The sequence below is a fragment of the Podarcis erhardii genome, assembly GCF_964252035.2.
Source record: "Podarcis erhardii genome assembly, chromosome: 16".
Classification (NCBI taxonomy): Eukaryota; Metazoa; Chordata; class Lepidosauria; order Squamata; family Lacertidae; genus Podarcis; species Podarcis erhardii.
In genome coordinates this window covers 21,003,600-21,026,554 of record NC_138514.1, presented here as the reverse complement: position 1 = coordinate 21,026,554, position 22,955 = coordinate 21,003,600, and the positions used below count along the sequence as shown (strand labels likewise).

General features: G+C 46.0%; 2 protein-coding genes across 2 annotated transcripts in view; one reads left to right on the top strand and one right to left on the bottom strand.

The window, feature by feature from the left end:
• Positions 1-3,201, bottom strand: part of NCAPD3 (non-SMC condensin II complex subunit D3) — a 46,202-nt gene extending 43,001 nt beyond the window's left edge. The window contains exon 1 of the mRNA XM_081843055.1: positions 3,109-3,201. Coding sequence (XP_081699181.1) covers positions 3,109-3,169 — 61 coding nt within the window. The 5' untranslated portion in view covers positions 3,170-3,201. The remainder of the gene's footprint in view (positions 1-3,108) is intronic.
• Positions 3,202-3,464: 263 nt separating this feature from the next.
• On the top strand, positions 3,465-22,559 carry VPS26B (VPS26 retromer complex component B). The gene is made up of 6 exons (XM_081843180.1): positions 3,465-4,781; positions 11,060-11,216; positions 12,633-12,797; positions 14,109-14,284; positions 15,051-15,193; positions 16,892-22,559. Exons 1-6 carry the CDS (start codon positions 4,559-4,561, stop codon positions 17,036-17,038), a joined length of 1,011 nt encoding a protein of 336 aa, XP_081699306.1. The 5' UTR covers positions 3,465-4,558; the 3' UTR covers positions 17,039-22,559.
• Positions 22,560-22,955: the final 396 nt, after the last annotated feature.

Here is a 22,955-nt window from a genome sequence, read left to right as displayed (position 1 = left end):
AGAAAAACACCAATTATATCCTGTGTGGATTTTTCTGTTCGTCCAATCCTCATATCGAGATGGTTTCCATATATCATCACTTTCATAAATAACATCGCTCTTTCCATCATTAATCTCAGGATCTGTCGTTCTTAAGTCCCACTGAGGAGTCTCACCCACAATATAAAAACAGCTCTTTTCCTCCTCCCAGACTCAAGTCCTCCGACAGAGCTTGCCAATATGGCAACGGTATTTTTAACTGCGTCATTCCAGAGCTCTTAAACCTTCCACGCTCTTCTTAAAACATGCTTTGGTTAGAAAATTTATCTCCACACAGTCATAAATCCACAGCTTAAGTCATTAAAACGGCATTTCTGACTTGTTGGGGGGGGATTCTTGTTTAATCACATAGAGGAAAGAAAGGAAAGTTTTTTTCCCCTCCCCCATCCAGTCCCTTTGCTATACCGAGTCTTGGCATATCTTCTCATGATTGATTCTTGTTCCTCCGACTCGTCTTGTTTATCAGAGAACTCTTCAGTTAGCAGTCTTTACTCCCCCTCCTTCCTTGAAATATGTGCATTCACTTCTTCCTAATTGTTCCTTTTGAAGTTCTTGCAGCTTGTAGCGCGGATCAGAGGCAGCGTAGCGTCCAGGAGCACCGAGATCCACAGGAGGGCATTCTGCCTAGTGCCCCCATCCCCACAAATTCGGGGGTGGTATAGGGCACAGCAGGCAAGGGCAGCCCCCCCCCCACAATCTTGGGGGGGGTAGGGAGGCTATTTACTCCCATCACAGCCTCCTAATTACCCCCCTGTGGGTCGGAGAGATGTTATTGTCAGCCATCTTCCAATGCGCCCCAGTGGCCCCTCGAAAGCTACACTGTAGAAGCCAACAATTATTGTCTAGATTAGAACAACATACTTGCTTTCTTGCTTTATTTGGAATTCCCATTTTATACTTAGCAGTAATCACACAAGACTATTTTAAAAGAAATTTAGAGGATTTTTTCTTTGTCTTCAGGCAACTGTATTCTCAGTGGCTTACATGCAATCAAAACAAGACAGTTCCTGCCCACAGACTTACAATCAAAAAGAGATGACACAAAAGGAAAAAGAGATGGGGAGGGAAAAGGAGGAAACAAACAATAGCTCTTCTAATGACCACTTAGAATGACAACATTTCTATTTACTGCTGGATTTGCAGGCAGTGTTCAGAGGGCCTGATAGAAATGGCAACTGAACTAGAATTACATGTACTGTAACCTAAAATATCCTTTGTCTTGGGACTTTGACCTGCTACTCCTTCATCCAGGAATGAGTTTGCATGCCATATGATAGGGTACTTTCCACTGCTGATCGCTAAAACCTCTTCTGTATGCCTCTGCATTTTCAGAAATAATATATACTGTTTTAGTAGCTGTGCATCAATATCTAATTGCACTCTAATAAAGAGTTTTTTACATGGTTAATGGTTCCAAGCATTTTATACAAATGGACACTGTCAGTGACACCAGTATCTGTATGTAATTGTTATCTAAATCTTGATAACGTGTACATTCAGTGAAGGTGTTTGTTGCATTTTACCAGTAAAGATCAAATACGCATCAATTCTTAAACCTTTTGAGGGAGATCCAGGATTGGTGGTGGTTTATGTATAACTGTCACTAATTGTCTGTGAAGGTTTGAATTATTATCATCACCACCATCATGATTTATTACCCACCCTTCATCTTAAGGTCTCAGGGCAAGTTACTGAAGATACAAACACACACAAAACTCCGTCAGTATATGAATACATTTTTGCGTGCACACACACACACCAATGATGTGATTTTGGTGGGGGTAGGTTGTATGCACAAGGCCCCTTCCAATTCCTGAATTCAGCACAGATTCAATTCCTGAAACAGCAAGGCTAGCTTTAAGTATGGGCCATTAAGGTAACAAAGGAAGAGGCTCAGGTAGGTAGCAGTGTTGGTCTGAGGAAGTTGATAGATTGATAGATAGAGTCCAGTAGCACCTTAGAGACCAACTAAGTTTGTTCTTGGTATAAGCTTTCGTGTGCATGCACACTTCTTCAGATACACTGAAACAGAAGTCATCAGACCCTTATACAGTATATAGTGGGAAGGTGGGGTGGGGTTTTTCTCAGGATGGGTGATTGACTCAATGGGTATGGTAAACCTGTTGGCTAATTGCAGTTTAGTAGTGCTGCAGAGAGCTTGCTGGGGAGACCATGCAATACAAGGAACTCTAACTTTAACAAGGTTTTAATAAAAACTCCTTTTACACTAAACATAACAACAAACATGACCCAACTACCAACCCATCCGCCAGGGTAATGGGAGAGCTAGGTGCTGCCCCTTATATACTACACTCAATTGCTGACACAGCTTGATTAACACAACTCAGCAGCACCTGCTATGTTTCACAGCTGTAAGACTGGGTCTCCTTATTTGCCCTGGCCCTGAAAGACATGCACAACTTGTGAAACAATAATGAACCTTCACATTTTAAAGTGACCATTCAACAAAACCGTGCCGGACACCAAATGGGTGGGTGGCCCTCCATCAACTCACAGGTAGCTAGAAAGACAACACCAGAGTTGAAAGTTGAGTTATGTGCACTAGAAGCTGGCAGGCTGGGCGGCTAGGAGACAGCTATGCCTGATTTCTACTGGAATCCAAGGTTGTGACGGAGAGTTCGACAGCAGATTCTCCCCCTCTGCCAGTGCACATATGTGTGTGTCTGTGCATATAAAAAGGACCCAGAAGTCCTGCCTCTCACCCTTTGTATGTATATATTTATTTTTTAAAAGAAACCATTGAAAAAGAGTCCTAGCAGCTTACAAAAATACATGAAACCAGAGTAAAAACCACATAAAACAAGTTAATAGGTATCAATTAACCATTGTAGAATATGTGCTCTTAATTGGCTGCATAGGCCCGGCAGAGTAGAAAGGTTTTCTGCCGGCGTTAAAAAGTTAAACCGTGTTGGAGGGCGAGGTTTGATGGGTCCCTTATATATGTTTACTGTATATAGAAAGGACCCAGGAGTCCTGCCGCTCTCCCACAACCAAGGAGGTCGGACTCGGGGTCGCTATCCCGACCCCGCCCGAAGCCGCTGCACTCACCCTGGCTAACATCACGGAGGCCCCACCGCCCCAGAGCGCAGAGCAGCCTCTCCGCCGCCATCGCTTCTGCCGCTTCCGTCGAAGCGACTCCAGCCTAAATCCCCGCCGCTGCCTTCGAACCGTCCAATCACCGCCTGCCCTCCCCGTTAGCCAATCACCGCCGCCCCGAGGCGCGAGGGAGTGGGACGGGCGCTGGCCTCTCGCACTGCGCCGGCGCACCAAGGGCCGCGGACCCCGCCTCCGCGCGCACCTCGGAAGGAGGAGGACGGCGCATGCGTCCCGTGAGCGCGATGGGGTGGAGGGACGGAGAGGCGGGCCTTCCCCTCCCCGGCTCCCCCTCCTCCCCTTTGCCCAGGAACGGGAAGGGCGCGTGCGCAGTACGAGGCCCCTGGTCCGGGACGCGGCGCGAGCTCCGCAGCCAGCAGCGAGCGCAGCCCAGGCGAAGGCGGGGAAGAGGCAGTGCATCATCGGAGCGGCGGCGGCGGCGGCTGTCATCCTTCTTCCTTTATTTATTTTTTTGCAAAGGCCTGGCTGTGCAGTGAATGCTCCGGTGCTGCGTTGCATTTCGCTGCACGGCATTGCTCTCCGGAGCCTCGGGCCTTCCTGCAGCAACCTCCCTCCGCCACCTTTTCCTTTCCTCCCAGGGAGCAACGCCCCCGTCGATTTTCCAACCCCTCCTCCCCATTCCACCTCTCTTATTTATTGATTTTTTAATTTTTAGTTATTATTTAAAAACCCCAGCGAAGTGGGCCCGTAGATTGCACACGCCTACCCCATCCGCCCGCTCCCCCTTCCCCAGCAGCAGAGTCCTCCGTGCATGCTTCTCCCCATTCCCTGCCGAAGCTGCTGCTCCCCCTATCCCCGTGACCACCAACCATGTCCTCCACGGCTTGCAACGTTGCATTCCGTCTCCAGCTGTGAATGCCCCTTCCCGCTTCTCCTTGCACGCCCACCTTCCTTGCATTGGCGCCCGAAGGTGAGAGAGCAGCGCCCCCAACCTGGGGCAGCCTTGACCCCTGCCAGTTCTTGGGTCTAGCCTTTCCAAGCCTTCGGAGCTGTAGCTTGCAGAGCATCAGTTATCATTCTTCTTATTGGGTCCAAACAGCACCTGCCTACCCCCCTTCCTTCCATCACCCCCACCAAATAGTCCTCCTTTTCCTCTGAGCCCCTTTGCCCAACAGAGCCTTAGTCCTGCCCCAGCACACCCAGGTTTCCTTATGCACCAGGATCCTGTGGTTTCCTTTTCTTACTTTGGTAACTATTTTTTAGCCAGACAAGCCAAGATTGCATCGTGGGCTTGCAAGGTTGCTCCTCCTTCACAGCATCCGTGAAAGCTCCCGCCTGGAGAACAAGGCTTGCACAGCCACTCCAAGGTGCTGCTTGCCCTGTTCTGTGCTGCTCAGCACCGCCTTAGCCCTCTGAGGTGCCGCATCCCTTCCCCGACATCGCCATGAGCTTCTTTGGGTTCGGACAGAGTGCGGATCTGGAATTGGTCCTGAGCGACGCAGAGAGCAGGCGCCGGGCAGAGCATAAGACCGAGGAGGGCAAGAAGGAGAAATATTTCCTCTTTTATGACGGTGAGACAGTTTCGGGGAGGGTCATCCTCACCCTCAAGCACCCAAACAAACGGCTGGAGCACCAGGGCATCAAGGTGGAGTTCATTGGGCAGATCGGTAAGTTTGGTCGGTACTTGCCATCCATGGTGGCAAAACTAAACCTTCATCAGTTGGTGCAGTTGGATTATTTGGGGCCACATTCACACCATACATTTAAAACACTACCATACCAAAACAGTCATGGTTTCCCTCCCAGTAGAATTATGGGAACTGTAGTTTAAGGATTCTGAGAGTTGTTAGGAGACCTCACAGAGCCACCGTTCTCAAGAGTCCCCTGGGAAGGAGTGGTGGGAAACCACTCTGGGAATTGTACCTCTGTGAGTGGGATAGGGGCCTTCCAACGGCTCTCAGGACCCTTAACAAACTACAGCTCCCAGCATTCTTTGGGGGAAGCCATGGCTATTCAAAGTGGTGTCATAGGAGTTTAAATATATGGTCAGAATGTGGCCTTGGACTCTGGATTTATTGGTCTTTGGGTGGGGTGGGGAGAAAGAGTGGCTTTCTAGATAGCAATAAGCCTCCACAGTCAAAGGCAGAGATGCTTCTAAATACCAGTTGCTGAAAGCCACAGGAAGGGAGAGTGCTGTTGTGCTCAAAGTCTGCTTGCAGGGTGTTCCACAGGCATCTACTTGGCCGCTGTGAAAACAGGATGCTGGATTAGATGGGTCATTGGCCTGATCCAGCAGGCTCTTTTTATGTTCTTATGTAGTCACGTCTTGAACATGTGGATGTCTGCCCCTGACTCTGACAGCAGGGATGGTGCTGAGTATTTCAAAGGCTCAGGGTCTGGGTTGGTAAAAACAATTTGCTGGGAGTAGTTTATATGCATAGATGCACATAGATGTCACAAAAGGCAAGCTAATGTAATTCCCCATCCAGATAACCCCAGATAAATTCTTCAATTAATGTGCACGCGCGCACCTGCAGATCACCCCAAACCAACTCCTTTTCTAGTCGTCTGCCCCCAGTTAATTTTCCCAATGGGTTCTGCTCCAAATCAGTTTAGTTCTAGTTCAGTTGCCCCAATTCATTATCCATCCTGTATCACCTTCACATAAAGTCATCTTCATTTAGCCCCCCAAATTTAATATTCTACCCAGTACAGGCAACTCCCTTCATGTGTCAATTGGACATGCCTGTAATGGTCCCCGCCTGCAATTCAAATCAATTTCCTCTGAATGTGTTATTCAGAATCCACTGGGCTGTTGAAAAAGATTTGTGTAGGATGTCTGGCAGCATCACCACATTTTCCATGTATGGTCTCAAGACACATTCACGAACGGTAGGGCTATCTGTGGCAACTAGCCATGATGGCCGTGTTGTACCTCCAGTGTCAGAGGCAGTATCCTCTGAATATTAGTTGGTAGGAATCATGCTGTTGCATTCAGGTCCTGCTTCTGGGCTTCTCATAGGCATGCTGTGGGCCATTGGCCTGATCCCATAAGGCACTCTTTGTGCTCTTCTGAGTCAGTAAACCTCTTGGTAAGAAGAGTGGGCTGATTTTCATGCTGGATAGGTCTACTCAGAGCTATTAGGCAAGATGGATGAATAGAAGCTCTATGTATCAAAGCAGTGTACCCCTTAGTATAAAGGGAAAAGAGAGAGAGAGAGGCCTAGTGAACAGAACCTCACAGACACAACTAGCATATATATCTCTTTATACCATATGCTAAAGGAGAAGAATAGTTGGGAAAGGGAACTGTTTTAATAGATAGACCGTACAGGCTCTGGGTTCTTAAGATGTGCTGATAATAGGCACATCTCCTTGTCAAATTCAGCTCCACCATGTTGTAAGCAAGCGAAGGTGTTTCTGAATTTTCAAGGGGGACCCCTTCCATTTTTCTTATTGCTACTTTTGAACACAGCCATTGATTTAGCCTAGTTGGAGGGTGAAGAACCTGTGGCCCTCCAGATGTTGCTGGGCTGCAACTCCCCATCATCCCTGGCCATTTCCCATGCTGGCCGGAGCTGATGGAATGAGAGTCCAACAACTCTTGGAGTTCCCTAATCTTTGGCTTAGTGTTCCCAGCCTGGAAAAGCTGTGCTCTCTGTGGTTTGCAATCCTTCCAGTGGTGTTGACCAAGGTAGATGGGGAGGGTAGCAGGCAGGGGCACGTGGACCATATCCATCCATGTTGATTTCCAGCATCTGTTTCTTGCATTGCACTGTCTTTAAAAAGAGAGACAAAGAGAAAGTTTGTGTTTCTGGCTGCTGTGACTCACAGCCACTGACAGCCCTCAGGGGAGCCTAAGAAGCAGCCTTGTGCTGAGTCAGACCACTGGGTCCATCTGACTCAGCATTCTCTACGTTGCCTGGCTGACGGTGGCCCTCCAGGGTTACAGGCAGGGGTCTCTCCCGGTCCCAGCCCCACCTGGAGATTGAACCAGGGACCTTCTGCTTGCAAGGTAGATGCTTTGCCCCTGAGCCATGGCCCTCTAATGAATCTAACCATTGGGTCTGTCCTGACTTGTATTGTCCTCTTCAGTAGGTTACTGCTTTTCCTGCATCCCAGGCAAAGTCCTTCCTGTCCCATAGCAGGCAGTGATGGCCACCAACGTGGATGGCTTTGAAAGAGGATTAGACAGATTCATGGAGTAAAAGGCTGTTGGCAGCTGCTATCCAGGATGGCTGTATTCTGCCTCCATTGTCAGAGACATAATTCCTCTGAAAACCAGTTGCTGGGAATTGCATGTGGGCGGAGTACTGTTGCACTCAACGTCCAGCTTTCAGGCTTTCCACAGACATCTGATTAGCCACTGTGCGGGCAGGATGCTAGACTAGAGGATCTATTGGGCTGATTCAGCAGGTTAGTTTTATGTTCCTGCTACTTGCTCCTTTTAACTGGAGGTGCCAGGATTCAACCTAGGACCTTATTGGGTGTGCCAGGCAAATGCTTTACGGCTGAGCTACAGCCTGCTTTGATTTTTGTTCTCACCAGCAGTGAACTCGGGGTTTTCTTCTGAGAATACTGATGTTTGCTTCTGCCAATAATGGTAGAAAAGGCTACCTGACTATCATTTATTTGCGCAACTGCTGATCCGTGGGTGGATGCAAGCTGCTTGTCTGAATACCAGTCATTGGGGAGCAACAGCGGCAGAGGTCTCTTGCGCTGATGGGCTCAAAAACTGTATAAGCATGATGATGGGTGGGCACAACAAGTCTACATTTAAACTGAGCATGCATGCAAATATAAGTAGTAGTCAGTGTTTTATGACAAGGCCAACTGTTAACAACAATCTCTTTAGGCACCTTAAGTTATTAGCAGTAGTGTGGTAAATTCAGAAGTGCAGGGTTCCTTCATGATAGTCACAGCCCCCTGGAAACTGCTGACCCTGAATCTAGGGTCCCTCTAAAATGTAAGTTGCAGTTAATCTGCTTTTTCTTATCCCCTATTTTCCTATCTGGGATTTGATCACCTGCCCACGCATCCATTGCCCTTCAGGTTGATGCTCATGTTACCCTTTAATACAGTGCTATTCTGTCAAGTTCCAGCTGAGAAAAAGCCCTGCTTTCATATATGAACCCACATGATTCCTTACCAGCACAACCCAGGCACCTAACAATGTTGACCTGGAAATGGCCACAGGCATCACATTTGATTGTGATGCAGGTGTTGAGAAAGTGTATACCCTGGCCCACCTCCTTGTCAGTGCAAGGGAACCCAAACTTAATACATGTACTTGGCATAGACATTCTTAACGTTGCACTCTGTGGGCAACACTTGCATCACAAAATCTGTGTATGCAGGAAAAATAAACTTGAGAATCCCAAATATCTGGGAGCATTTGGAACACCAAACTGGCATGTTGAAGAGACAGGGGTTGGCTGTGGTTGTGTGACGGATCCGCCACGTGCTCAGTGTTTCCTGAGCCCCTTCTCCCCTCCTCTTGCAGTCTCCAAAACTGATCTAAGTGGATGGAGTAACAAATTGGGGTTGATTTCTGGCAAACTCATTCGGCTTTGTGAGTTCGTTGTTGGCCGGCTCCTTTGCCTGGCTTTCCAGATTACATGAAATGTTGTTACTAACAGTAAATGCTTATGTGGCCAGGATTCTGTACCCGCTTTCGGTTCTCTCTGTGTGGTGCATCCATGCCTCCTAGTCGTTTTTGCAGTCTGAGAAGCCGGATGACATCCCAAGTGCCTATTATTACGTTGGAGGGAAAAAAAATTCTGGCTTTCTATTTTGATTCCCTTGTTCCATGTGGTCAGCTCTGACTGTTCCCTGAGCCAGGGCTTGTGGGAAGAACCTCCTGCCTTCCCCAGCTATACTCTGTCAACCTGTTTTTCCTGCCTCTGCTTATTAGAAGGAACCTGAATGGCAGAAGACCTCAGTTCAATTCTGATTCATCCTTCCAGGTGTGGTATCTAGACATATTAATGGCGTGGCAGGAGCAACAGTAATATGACAGGGAGGACGGCTGTTTTGGGGAGGACTGCAGGTCAGTGGCTCATGCTTTGCAGGTCAGAGATCATGCTTTGCAATCAAAAGGTCTCAGGTTCAATCCCCAATAGCTCAAGGAAGGAAGGGTCCACTCACTGCCAACCAGTACTGAACTGGGGGCAGAAATAGTCTGACCTGGCTTAACACAGTTTCCTATTAATCCATCCTTACCTTTTTACAAGGCACCAGATTGGTACCTGCTTTTTCAGATCTAGTTACTGTTTAGTCCATCATTGGTTGGTCCTTCAGCAGGAGCTGAAATCCGATAGGCATAGGATTGCATTACACTCGCTTCCTGGGAGCACAGTACCATTGAACTCAATGAGGTTTTCTTCTGACTTGGCATGTGTAGCCCTGTGAGTGTAGGAGAGCTGATGTTTTAAACCTTTGGCCCTCCAGATGTTGCCAAAGGTTGCCAAACTGCAGCCCCAGCAAGCGTGGTCAGTGGGCAGGGGTGATGGGAGTAATTTTACATCCTCAGTAAACATCTGAAAAGTTTTTGCAACAGCTAAGAGTAGTTGAACTGAAACAATTTGATTAGGAAAAGCAAGTTAAATAAATTGTGCTTGGTGTGGTTTAAATGTATGCAAACAATTCAGAGTATTACTTGAAAAATTACTTTTATTGGAATGCTTGCAAACATTTCAAGACTTGACAACAAAATAGCATACACGTTGCCTGTTACTTCAATTTTAAGAAATAAAGTGAAGGCACTGAAAACTGCTTAACATTTTTATTTTCATGTGCTGGATTAGTTGTGTGCGTAAATCTTAGGGAGAAGACGTTTTAAAAAGCTAATTGCAGCTTTGAATTTAGATTTGACTAGTTGCTGTATCCAGTTTGACTTGTATTGTAGTTATTCATTGTGCTACTAATTGATTTTTTATGAAACAACACGTTTCTAAAACTGGTAAGCTTTGCATAAGAAAAATATTGCATTGGAAAGTTTTCTTCAAAAATTCCATGCCAGAAGATTTTCTCCATATCACTGCTTGAGGGAGGGCTGTCATGACAGTTCAGATGTCTACTGCAGGTGAAAGCCCTAAACAACTTGGGAACCTACTGGCTTTTGGAACTGCTTTTCCCTTGTGGATCTTCCTGGGCCCTAAAATAATCTGCTGATGCCCTCCTCATTTCTGAAGCACAGACAGTGGCAATAAGAGAGAGGGTCTTTTCAGTGGTGGCTCTCTATTTATGGAACACTATTTGTATAGACTCACCTGACACCTAATGTTTTTTCAGCACCAAGGAAATAGATTCTTCCAGGACTTCAAAAACAACTTTTAGAGATTATTTTAGCATCTCAGATTTCAGCCTCTTTTTAATGTGAAGGTTATTAGTCTTAGGGTTTTGATCTCTATCTGATTGGGCCAGCGTTGATACTTATTTTTTCACGTTGATTAGCTGCATCCATTTAAATTGTTAGCTTTTTTTTTGCTGGTGCTTTGATATACTTTATTGCAGGAGTGGGCTGACTTCAGGCTTCTACTTTTTACTGGAACCCCTAGATCCATCAACCAGTGCTTGGCCAAAAAAGCCTTGCGCCTAGAGCTAAATAATTCTGACCTCAGTAATTTATTTTGGGTACCAGAAAATAACAGAGCTCACCGGCTTCACACACAAAAATCTACCATTGGTTAGCCCAAGCTGCTTCTTTCTTTTTCTTCAGCAGCATAATTTATGGCAAGAAGGATTCGTTTTATTACTTCTATTGTTAAACAATTGGGAGCCATAAACCCTTGCTAATCTACTGCTAGTCACTTGGAGATCTACCAGCCGATGCAGGGCTACCTTCTGCCTTAATGTTCCTTTCCTACTTTCTTGCACTCCACCTGGAGGCTTCTAGAATGAGGCCACAAATAGCCTTGCTTCACCAAGACTCTTTCACTTCTAGAGCTATATTACGATCGAGGGAACCACCATGAATTCGTGTCACTTGTGAAGGACTTGGCCCGTCCCGGAGAGTTCACCCAGTCACAGACCTTTGATTTTGAATTCACACACGTGGAGAAACCATACGAATCCTACACGGGGCAGAACGTGAAGCTGAGGTGAGCTCCATCTCCGCTCCTCCAGCCTTTCCCAGTTTTCTCAGCAGCAATGCCACTAAGATGCCACTAAGAAATTGACCTCCTTCAACCTGGTGCCTGGCAGGTGTTTTGGAATACAACTGACAGCTTTACTGGCTGGGACTGGTGGGAGTTGGAATCCAGAACATCTGGAGTTGTCAAATTGGGGAGATCAAGGCTTTGGTTGTCTAAAATAAAGTTACTGTGGTGGAATTAAAAATAGGAATCTCTGTGGACTTACGTGTGTGGGTTAACAAAAAAAGAGAAATGTCTCAGTGCCTGGATTCAGCACGCAAGACTTGAACATGAAGAGTCCCAGTAGCAGAGTCTTAAACTCACAAAATAAGCAGCAATATAGCATTAGACATTTTTTTATCCTATTCAGCTGCACACAGCAGCTGACCTTTTTCTACCCCTCTTACAATGAGCAAACAACACGCTGTTAAGTAAGTTTAAATGCTTTACTTACAGATTCAAGGTCTCAGTCATGCATTCCTTCCCCAGATATTCTTCCTTACTGGTTACATCATGGAAAAGAGAACAGACAAAGGAGGAAATTTGACTTCCTTCCTTCCATGGTGAGGGGTAGTGGCAAAGGCTTTGCCAACCCCTTCCTCCCAAGGAGAGGGGGGATACTGTAAGCTGGGAGGACTTACAGTATAATAATAATAATAATAATAATAATAATAATAATAATAATAAATAATTTATTATTTATACCCCGCCCATCTGGCTGGGCTTCCCCTGCCACCCTGGGCGGCTTCCAAAAAAAATATTATTAAAATACTGTAATACATCAAACATTAAAAGCTTCCCTAAACAGGGCTGCCTTCAGATGTCTTGTAAAAGTCTGGTAGTTGTTGTTACCTTTGACATCTGGTGGGAGGGCATTCCAGTATGATCTTAACTCATGAATGCTAGCTGTATTTGACTACAGTCTCCCAGAGTTTGTATGTATTTTGGTATGTAGAACCAAGCCAATTATTTTTAAAAATTCTTTAGTCCGCTGAAACCTCCAGCTATTTCCAAGTTGTCCCATTCATGGAAGGACTTCCCTTTCCATGACAGAACTGCGCCCACTCCACTGTGATTTTCTCCGTAGGGTTGTGGGATTGATTAGTGTATAAGCTGCTATGGGAGCCTTTATGGCTGAAGGCGGTGTGTGTGTGAAAATTGCATTTTCTTTCTTTAAAGCATTCATATCCCACCTTTCTATCCAAGGCCACTTATTGTCAGTAAGCTCAAACAACTGGAAAATCTGAATGCAGTTATAAAAAATCCTAGCATCCAAAACGAAAAGAAAGGTGCATTTAAGTATCTATTGCAGATGCTTAATAGACATGAATCCTCAGGCTGTTGAGAGACTTGCTACTACAATTGGGTCTTTCTTTTTTGCAGGTACTTCCTCCGGGCCACCGTGAGCCGCAGACTGAACGACGTGGTGAAGGAGATGGACATTGTTGTACACACGCTTAGCACGTACCCAGAACTTAATTCCTCCATCAAGATGGAGGTGGGCATTGAAGATTGCCTGCATATTGAGTTTGAGTACAATAAATCCAAGTAAGTTGTTCCACAAAGGCTTCCTACTGAATGAGTTGGGTATTTGAGGTTTGTATACGGGGATGTAGCCAAGTGACTAGGGAGACGTCCCTTGGAGATTGTGACTTCATCCTTGTGCACTTCTTCTCCCATGGATGGTCTTCTTGTTTGAGTGGCAGACAGTCCCTTAAAAGAGGTGCAGGGGGGAACCCTAGGCCCTTAAGAGGTTGCTGAGTAACCACTCCTATCAACCTTGGCCATGCTCATTGGGTGATGGGAATTGTAGCTCAGCAAAACTGGGAGAGCCCAAGGTCCCCCACACTTTCCTTAAAGAATGGCAATAGCTTGGTGGTAGTATCTGTGCAGAAGGTCGCAGGTTCAATCCCTTGGGTGTCCCCGTAGGCCTGGGAAACCTTGGAAAGCCATTGCCAATCAGTGTAGACCAGCTTTGGAGAACCAGTTGGTAAACCAGCAACATCTGGAGGGACAAGGGTTCCCCACATCTGTCCTTGACCTGGCTGGAACTTATGAGAGACAGGAGTCCAACAGGGCTGGATGATATCTGGTTTTCAACATTGCAATATGTCATCATCTAAATAAGGACGGAGCTATGTAGAGACGGACAGTATGGCTGGGTGTTATCTAGTCTTCAACTTGGTGATATACCGCCAGCTAAGCATTGCGATATAGTGATAAATCACAGTGTCTGAAATAAGGATGGCGCTGGTTTTCAACCTCATGATGTATCACCAGCTAAACACCGTGATAGGCTTACTATTATATAACAATGTCTGAAATAAGGATGGAGCTATATAGAGGCATTGGCTGGCTTCACAGTTTTTCCCACATTGTGATTTTTTGCATAGCACACAAACACACATCTTGAGTCCCAATATATTTCCAGGTCAAAACTTATGAAACCAATAGCACAGGTACTCCCAAACTCAGCTCTCCAGATGTTTTGGGACTACAGTTCCCACCATTCCTGACCACTGGTGCTGTTAGTTAGGGATGATGGGAGTTGTCCCAAAACATCTGGAGGGCCGAGTTTTGGGATGCCTGCAATAGCATAATACAGACTTGAAACCAGTTTTGGACGATATATCACCTGGTCCTAGAGTCCCAACATCTGGGGGGACCTATCATTCTATTTTGTTGTTTAAAGGTTGTTATCAATTTGTTAATGCTTGTTTTGAACCACTTTGATCTGGAAAAGCTGGGTAGATTTAAAAAATAAAATGAAATAAGCAACATGCAAGCAAATAACTCTGAAAAGAGAGATTCTCTGGTCTGTTGAGTCTATTTTCTTTGTTGATTTCCGGCTCTCCCCAGGTACCATTTAAAAGACGTGATCGTTGGGAAAATCTACTTCCTCCTAGTGCGGATCAAGATCAAGCACATGGAGATCGACATCATCAAGAGGGAGACCACGGGGACCGGCCCTAATGTTTACCATGAAAACGATACAATAGCTAAATATGAGATCATGGATGGGGCACCTGTCAGAGGTAAGGAGGGATTCCTTGGAAGGATGCCCCAAGGCAGCCATCCCCCCCCCCCCCCAACCTGGTGGCTTCCGGATATTTTGGACTACAACTCCCAGCCAGCATAGCGAATGGTGAGGAATGACGGCAGTTGTAGTCCCAGCAACATTTGTTAGTGCATCATCCCTGTACTAAAGGGATGGCGGTTTCAGGTGGTTAACCTGGCATCTCATGCTAAAAAAGGCATGAGTTGTACCACCGAGCTGCAGCCCCTCTCCACAACACTCTTTTAAATTCCTCTTCCCCCACTCACTTTTTTTGCACGTTTATTTACTTAAAGCATCTCAAGAAAACAAAAATGCAGCATTAAAACTGTGCTATAAGAGCATATCAAAACGGGGATTTGGGGGATTTGTACAGATCAAAACAGGTAGCGGCCCCTCAATTTCGCACTTTGGCCTTCGTAGCTGAACAAGGACCGGAACTCTGGTCTCCTTGCTCCAAACCCAACGCTAGGCGTGGCTTCCAGATATTTCCTGGATACTGTTCCTGTCATCTCTCACCATTGGCCCTGCTGGCTGGGGCTGATGGGCGTTGTAGCCCAGCAATACCTCAAAGGCTGCAGATGCTGTATTCCTGCCCAGTGCACCTATTCGTTGCACCATTGCTCTTGCTCCAGTGGAAACACGGAAACAAAACCAGTGGGAAGTTCTGTTCATCTTACGCTTTGCTGCTATAAGTGTGTTCCAGCTTGGAAAATTGGTTTTGCTTTTTTTGGCCTCCTTTGCAGGGGAGTCCATCCCCATCAGGCTCTTCCTCGCTGGCTACGAACTGACGCCGACCATGAGGGACATCAATAAGAAGTTCTCGGTGCGCTACTATCTCAACCTTGTGCTGATTGATGAGGAGGAGCGGCGCTATTTTAAACAGCAGGTGAGGTGGCGTGGGGCCCTAACAGCTGCCTGAGGTCCCAAGCGGGCAGGCCTGCTATGGGAAGTTCGACTCGGACAGTGGGGCTGTTGTCTCCCCTTTGCTGCATAGTTAGGATACGCGGAACCGGTAACTCTCTAGATGTTTCCGGATTGCAATTTATCAATCCCTTACCTTTGGCTATGCTGGTGGGGGCTGATGGGAGTTCATGAATTCTTCAGCCCTGGTTTAGGCCAAGAACTGAGTCTCCCTCTCTCTCTCTCTCTCTCTCTCTCTCTCTCACACACACACACACACACACACCCTACAGTGACACCTTTTGTGATAGTGTTGCCTGGATCCTGAGGGTGTTGTGTGCACAGGGAGCTCCCATTTTAGGCACATCCAATACCGTGGTACCTCAAGTTACAGACACTTCGGGTTAAAAATGCTTCAGGTTACAGACTCCGCTAATCCAGAAATAGTACCTCAGGTTAAGAACTTTGCTTCAGGATGAGAACAGAAATCATGCAGCGGCAGCAGGAGGCTCCATTAGCTAAAGTGGTACCTCGGGTTAAGAACAGTTTCAGGTTAAGAACGGACCTCCAGAACAAATTAAGTTCTTAACCAGAGGTACCACTATATGTGTGCGATTGCGCACATGTGCCTCATGGTAAAGTAACCTGAAAATGTCACCAAAAGGGACGGAATGAGGTGTTATGCAGGCTTTTTTGATGGTGTTTAAAATATGCACGGTTTCACTTAAACACGCGGAGCCATTGCCTGTATTTCAGGGGGAAACGGACACATGCATGTGAATGACTTTGACAAGGAAGGGATGTAGTTCAGCAGCAGACTGTGTAGTTGGTGTGTGGAAGGTCCAGGGTCAAACCCCAGCCTCTCCAGTAGGGCTGGGAATGCCCCCTGCTTGTACTCCTGGAGAGTTGCTACCTGTCACCAGGGACAATACTCAGGCCCCATCTGCACTATACAGTTAAAACGATACCATACCTCTTCAGGTTTTCGTGGTTGCTCTCCTCCCCACTTGTCAGAATCCTCAGAACTGTAGCTTAGGGTGCTGAGTTGTTAGGAGACCCCTCTCCCCATCACTGAGCTACAATTCTCAAGAGTGGTTTGACTTTATTATTAAATTTATTTATATCCTGCCTTTTCCCCAGATAAACTACAGAAGACTGAAAACATATAGCATGTAATAGCTAAAAAGTAACTCATCATCATCATTATCATTATCAAACCTTTATTGGCATCACATACAAACATTCAGAATAAATAGGCCAGTGCGATCTTGTCGCCATTTCAACAGTACAGTCATTTGCCAAAGGGAAGAAGAGACGAGCAATCTATTTCAAGTAATTAAACTATAAAAAAATTGAAACAGATCTATTAAAGTACAGATAGGAAAAACAGCACAGCACTATTTGAAAGTCCTTTCCTTAACAAAACAGCTCCCAAAAGCCTGTCCAAATTAAACAAGTGTCCACCTGCCAGGAGAAGGACAAGAAGTAGGGAGCCAGTCTGGCCTCTCTAGGAAGGGAATTCAATCCCTCTTCCCAGGGGACTCTGGGAATTCTCGTTCTCTGGGAAGAAGAGGGGTCTTCTAACAACTCTTGGCACCCGTAACAAACTGCAGTTCTAGACGGCACATACCGGGGGTACCAACTGATTAATAATACACTCCCATCTCTCCTTTTGCGCGAGCAGGAGGTGGTGTTATGGCGCAAAGGCGACATTGTGAGAAAGAGCATGTCCCACCAAGCTGCCATTGCCTCTCAGCGGTTCGAAGGCACGTCTTCCCAGACAGAGAGCAGAACGCCCAGCCAGCCTTCAGAGAACAACGGCCGGCAGTGAGGGGGTTGCGGGATGAGGGGTTCCAAAGCGCTTCCGTGGTCAAGGCTTGAAGACGTCGATGAGGAAGGAGAACGCAGAACGGATCTTTCACCAGAGACTTGCGAACACAAATTATCTTGTCAGGTTGTGTGTGTGTGTTTTCTTCATTTTTCTTTGTTCCTTTCCCCCTGAGGACTCGCAACTTAACGGAATGGGGAGGGAGCCAACAGACGCGACAGCGACAAGGTTTGCCTCCCTCTACATTCAAATATTCCTTGGGGATAGGGCGGGGAGCTGGGTCAGTGGCTTTAGAAGGCATGATGAAGGGAAGGGCGGCTGGTGAAAAGTGTGTCTGTGTTCTCACATGATGCTAAAAGCATACCCCCCCCTCAAAAAATGTAAAGACACCCCCATCGGTTTTACTGTACATTTGGGTTTTTAATTTTTTTTTTAAGAGCGCTCCATTTACTCTTCCTCAGTGGCATTATTCATATGTGTACATAAGTAGCACTAGAGAGGCTCATTTAGCATTCAAGTGTAAAAATAATAATAATTTCCCCAGCATTTCTTAAACTCCTAAAAACTGATGGGACACTTCTTTCCCAAATAAAAATCTGGGAGTCTCGCTTCATTCTTACACCCAAAACGGTTTTACTTTTTAAGGTAAATGTTATGTCCCTGGGTGAGTCTGTGTTCTGAGCACAGCTCCTGCTTAGAAGGAAGCAGGTGCACCACAGCAGCTCTTGCAGACACACACAGCGGACAGCCTCTGAAGGCAGGCATAGGAAGATCTGCACTGGCTGTGATTTGAATGACTGACTGGAGAGGTGGGCCTGGTAAATCGCACAGAGAGGCGACAGGGAGCCTCTTTGGCTAGGTCGGTGCAGTGGACTCCTGGTAGCATGGCCCTCCAATGTGATTAGATTCCAACTCCTTATTAGCCTGAGGCGGTATCGATAAGGGGCAGGGTTGATGGACATTGAGGTCCAGTAACATTTGGAGGGCCACAGGTTCCCCACCCTCCATTAATTTAATTAACTTGCTGATTGTGGCATGGGAATTGTTTTTTACCCTCCGTCTTTCGAGTTTCTTTTGTCGAACTGGAAAAACAACACTGTTTTCACCGAGTTAGATGTGTGCTGTTGAGATTTCCTTCGTTTTCAATGAAGGAAAAACTGGAGCGCGAGGAGGAAAGCTGCACTTTTGGGGCCTTAAAAAAAAAAAGGCGTAGTGAGGGAGGGAAGCTCACACACCCCGTTTCTGTTGTAGCCCACTTTAAAACATACCCTCCCCAATAGCATTCTCCTATTTCCCAAGCTGTCCGCGTGCACTCTGTTGCTATTCCAAAAGTTGGATCAGCACAGCCCATTCCCAAACTGTTGCGTGAGGGAAAACTCCCCAAGGACCTGGTACATTCCTTGATCGCTGAGGTGGTCCACGCTCTTTCACATCCTAAAAGCGAACCTTCGGGGAGGTGGAATGGCAAGCCGTGTCTAAAAGTGCATCCCTTAGGATTAGATATTTGGAAAGCACTGATGAATTGGGCTGCTTTTCCCTAAGTGTGCTGGGGGCACCTGCTCTTGGACATATTTCCCCACATCCTATTACAGAACACACATCCCCTGCAGCCAAAGCTTCATCTCCCCGCACCCCCCCCCGAAAAAGCCTGATATAAGCTTAAAGTTAATTGAACACTAAAAATGTACAGAGTTAAATAGATGTGTCTTGTTCTGTAAGCATGAGTTGGTTTTATTCGTCTTCACCGTTGAGATTGACTAAGGAGAACAAACACAGTCACTTTCTTCCCTCCAAGCCCATTTTGTGATAAATATGCACTTTCTTCTGTAGAGGTGGGCATAAGACTGAATGTCACCTCAAAATATTCAGAAATTCGTTGGTTGAGTTGCTCCCCCTCTAAAACAAACAATTTACCCGAAATTTAATAGCATAAATATTTCTCTGATTTGCCTTCTGACTTCAGCACTTTCAGGAATGTTTCTTTTAAGCTTCTCCCCTCCTTATTTTCCTTCCGTGAATCAATGAGAACTAGAAACCTGGACACCACAGCTGCTCCCTCCACAAAAATGAAACCTACTTGCAGTTCTAACAGATTCCTGGGACCAAGCTAATGTTTTGTTTTTAAGACACCCACACCTTCATCTTGTTTCTTAATCAGTAGGATATATCTATGCAGAGATTCTACCAGATCGCTGTAAAAGCACCAGAGGACATGACAATTGTCAGCTTTTATTTTAGGAAAGAGACACGTGGGCAGCTCGTGTGCATGTGATGGCTAAAAATGTGTAGGCTATGCCTGGTGAAATTTCAGAAGGCAGAGGGGCTACTTGAATAAAATTTCTGGTGGCCTGCATGTGTTTTCCCTGTATCAAAGTGATTAAAGTGCATTTTTTTTACAGCTTGTAGAATAAATTGCACAGAATTGTCTTAAATTTGCAAAATTATAGCAGGGTACGTGATTTCAGTTTTCTCAGTTGTCCTTATGCAGAACTACCTTTCTTTCATAGAATTAAAGTACTGTAGAGTTGGAAGAGACACCAAGCGTCATCTGGACCTACCCCCCTGTCATGTTTCAATTGAAAACACCCCCACCTATTTGGAAATACAGTTCTCTGAATAATCCAGCCTTTACATGAGGGATGGAGAAACCTGTAGCCCTCCAGATGTTTCTGGACTACAACTGCCATCATCCCTAAATCTTGACCATGCTGAGCAGGGTTTATGGGGGTTGGAGTTCCTAAGCAGTGGGAACCTGTAGCCCTTCCAAATGTTGTCGGGACTCTAAATCACAACATCCTTTACTCTTGGTCATGGTAGCTGGGGCTGATGGGAGCTGGAGTTCAGCAACATCTGGAGGGCCACAGCCAAGTCGGCCATTATTGGAAAGCTATTTCTCCCTGTTGCTTTGCGACCCACAGATAGAGAGTTCAAGGATTGGGTGTTGCTTGCAGAGGAGGGGAGAGAATACAATGCCTTCTGTAAAGTGTAGGTAGATCTTGCAGTCCTGCTTGAGCATAAAGCCATATTCTCTGGCAGGCTGTATTCTGAAGAATACCACTGCAAATGTATTTTTAAACAGGGGCTGTGCCCTTGCTCACTTCACCTGCCAACCTTCCTCCCCCTCCCTTTACACCTCACCAAAAAAAATCCTCCTCTCCATGGTTCATCTGGGCCACCCACTGCCTATGTATCCATCTTCTGGTTCCCTCACCTTGCCTGGGCTGCTGGAATCTCCACCCTCCAGTTCCCTCCTCGACCCTCCTTTTCCCTGAGTAGCTTGTCACACTGTCATTTTCATCGCCATCTGGCTGTAGCCAAGAGAACTGTAGTGTGATGACATCCTTAGAATTTTTTATATTGCAGAGATACAGAATCTGGTAGTAGCTAGTGGGATCCATGCAAATAACATTCTTATCTTTATTCTGACAACACCTTTATGAGATAGGTCACTATTAACCCCCATTTGGACAGATTGGGAATGAAAGCTGTATGCCTAGGATAGTCAATTTGGTGCCCTCTGGGTGTGGCTAAACTTTTTATTTCCCATCACCCCTAGCCAGCATGGCCAATAAGGATGATGGGAGCTAAAGTCCAAAATATCTGGAGGACACAAAGTTGGCTATCTGAGCTATAAGCCACACCCATATCCCCACCAGTGGATCACATGTTGGAGCTAAGATTTCAAAGCCAATTCTCTTATGTCACAGAGACAGGAAACCAATGCTCTGACAGCTGTAACTAATGGGGACATTCCCCCCTTCTCAAGTTTTTTTGTTGCTAATGCTTGCCGTCTACTACTTTGAAGGTTTTAGAATCAGACAAATATGTTGCTAGGTTGGCAGAGAACCTGTGGCTCCCCCCAGATGTTGCTGAACTACTCCTTCCACCAGTGTCTGGAGGACCAAAGGTTCCCTCTCCCAGAGCTTGGGAGTCCTACATTAAGTGGGGAAGAACTGGCATCTCACATGTGAAGGCCAAGGATGTTCCACCATGAAGAAACCAGGCTGAAACAAAACACCAAATTTGTTGGGTCCGCAAAGGGGAGAGATGATGCTTTGGCTCTCACCACAAAGCAGGCTGGGTGCTGCTCCTAAGTTTATGCCACCCCTCATTCTTGTGTGCAACAGCTCCTTTGCTGTGCCAGGACAGCAGTGAAACCATCTTCATAGTTTTTAACCAGCTTCTGGTGATCATTCCTGTCCTGTCGGATGATTCTTGCTGCGAGGCTGTTTTCTGCCTATTTAGGGGATACTTAGTCAATAGGGTTCTCCCTGTTTGGAGATGTAAAGTGGGGAGTGTAAATGTTTTCCAGCTGCACATAATGGCTGGTGGTTGTTCAGACCTAAAAGACAAACCTCCTCCACAGCTGGTGATGAATTCTTAGTTTTGTAAAGCCATATAATATGTGCTGGCATTGGATATATGTTAGTGGTTTTGAAGCTTTTTAGCATTCAGGCTTCTGTCTGGATCTCGCTGTTTATTGGACCACAGCATTTTGTGACCCGTACCAACTGCATGAGGGGGTACTTGAAAGAACTTAGCATTAGATCTCAAGAGCCAGGGGTGTGTGTGTTCTTTGTTTTCCAGGCCAAGGGTCCAGAGCAATATATGCCCCACATTTTCATGGAAGCACAAATCACAAGATGTGGTAGCAGGTGGAGAACCAAGTTTCTCGACAACCATAAGTTTTCATTCCGAAAAGAAAAAGCCTATGACAGGACAAATGGTTCTCATGTTGAATGGTTGAAGAGTTATGCTTCCAGCTGTGCTAATAGTCCATGGTGAGATCACAGCAGCCAGAGGGTGGGCCAAATAAAGGGTTGTTTCCAAAGTAGCGCCGAATAACATGGCCCACCTGCACAAGGAATTCTGCTTGTGCAGGGGGGCTTCCTTCCCCCTTTCCCACATCTCCAGTGCCCCAAAGAAAATAGGGGGTGTGGGGAAGGAATCCCCGTTGTAAAAGCCTGAAATTTTGTGCTAGACAATATCCAGTATTTTTTTTTAGCCAAGGCACAAGTGCTCATCTCCCCATGACTAGGAGTAGTACATTATTAAAAATGGGGGGGGTGTTAAAATTATGCAAAGTAGTTTGCTGATTTGCATAATTTTATGCAGGCAGCTTGGGGCTGTGCAGCATAGAACCGCCAGTGTATTTGTAAGGTACATCATACACCCTGGTTCAGTTTCTACTAAGCCTTCTAGAGTAGGGTCCATACCCATTTTGCACCTAGCCATCCCTGGAAAAAGCCATGTTTAACGTTCATCTCCAATGTGAGACACAAGAGAAGAAAAAAAAATCCCAAGCAAAGACCACCCACGAGGATCTGACTGCTCCGCTCTGGCAGGGATGGGTGGGTGGGTGGGGAATCCACAGGTACTGAATTAAGCTGGGCAACTTGTAAATTTAAGCCTCTGCATTGTTTACATGTTTCTTAATTCATTGTCTTTTAAATGGTTGTATTTTTAAATGATGAGAGGTTGTTCTCCCAATTAAAAAAGAAGCCATTCTAGGCTTTCAAAGGTTGAGCGTCAAGCTATTTTTCTTGGGTTGTGTGATATTTTTATTCATCTAAAAACGATTTAAAAGACCACAAGTGGGGAGGGAGAGTAAATCCAAGGTTTCCTGAGAGTAAAAAGTATTGCACATATACTCAGGGGCACTCCAGATGTTATGGGGTTGCAGCTTGGTGCTTTGGAATCCAGTAACACTTAAATTAGGGTTCTATCCAATTCTAGTCTTTACGTTTGCTGGATGTGACCTTTAGCCTGTGCTTTATATGTCTGGCTGTTTGTTCCTCCTTTGGCAAATAGCACAGTGAAGTGCCTTCGTCTTGCAAAAAGCTCGCTGGCCCAAAGATCATCCACAGAGGTGCTACTCAAAGGCCCACCATTAAGCTCCAGGTCAGCAGTCAGAAAAGAA

Bases quoted from the DNA above. Each gene is read 5' to 3' on its own strand.
- VPS26B (XM_081843180.1), top strand. From the start codon at position 4,559: ATGAGCTTCTTTGGGTTCGGACAGAGTGCGGATCTGGAATTGGTCCTG. The intron at 4,782-11,059 runs GTAAGTTTGGTC...TTTCACTTCTAG, and splicing joins GGAGTTCATTGGGCAGATCG to AGCTATATTACGATCGAGGG. The intron at 15,194-16,891 runs GTGAGGTGGCGT...TTGCGCGAGCAG, and splicing joins GGCGCTATTTTAAACAGCAG to GAGGTGGTGTTATGGCGCAA.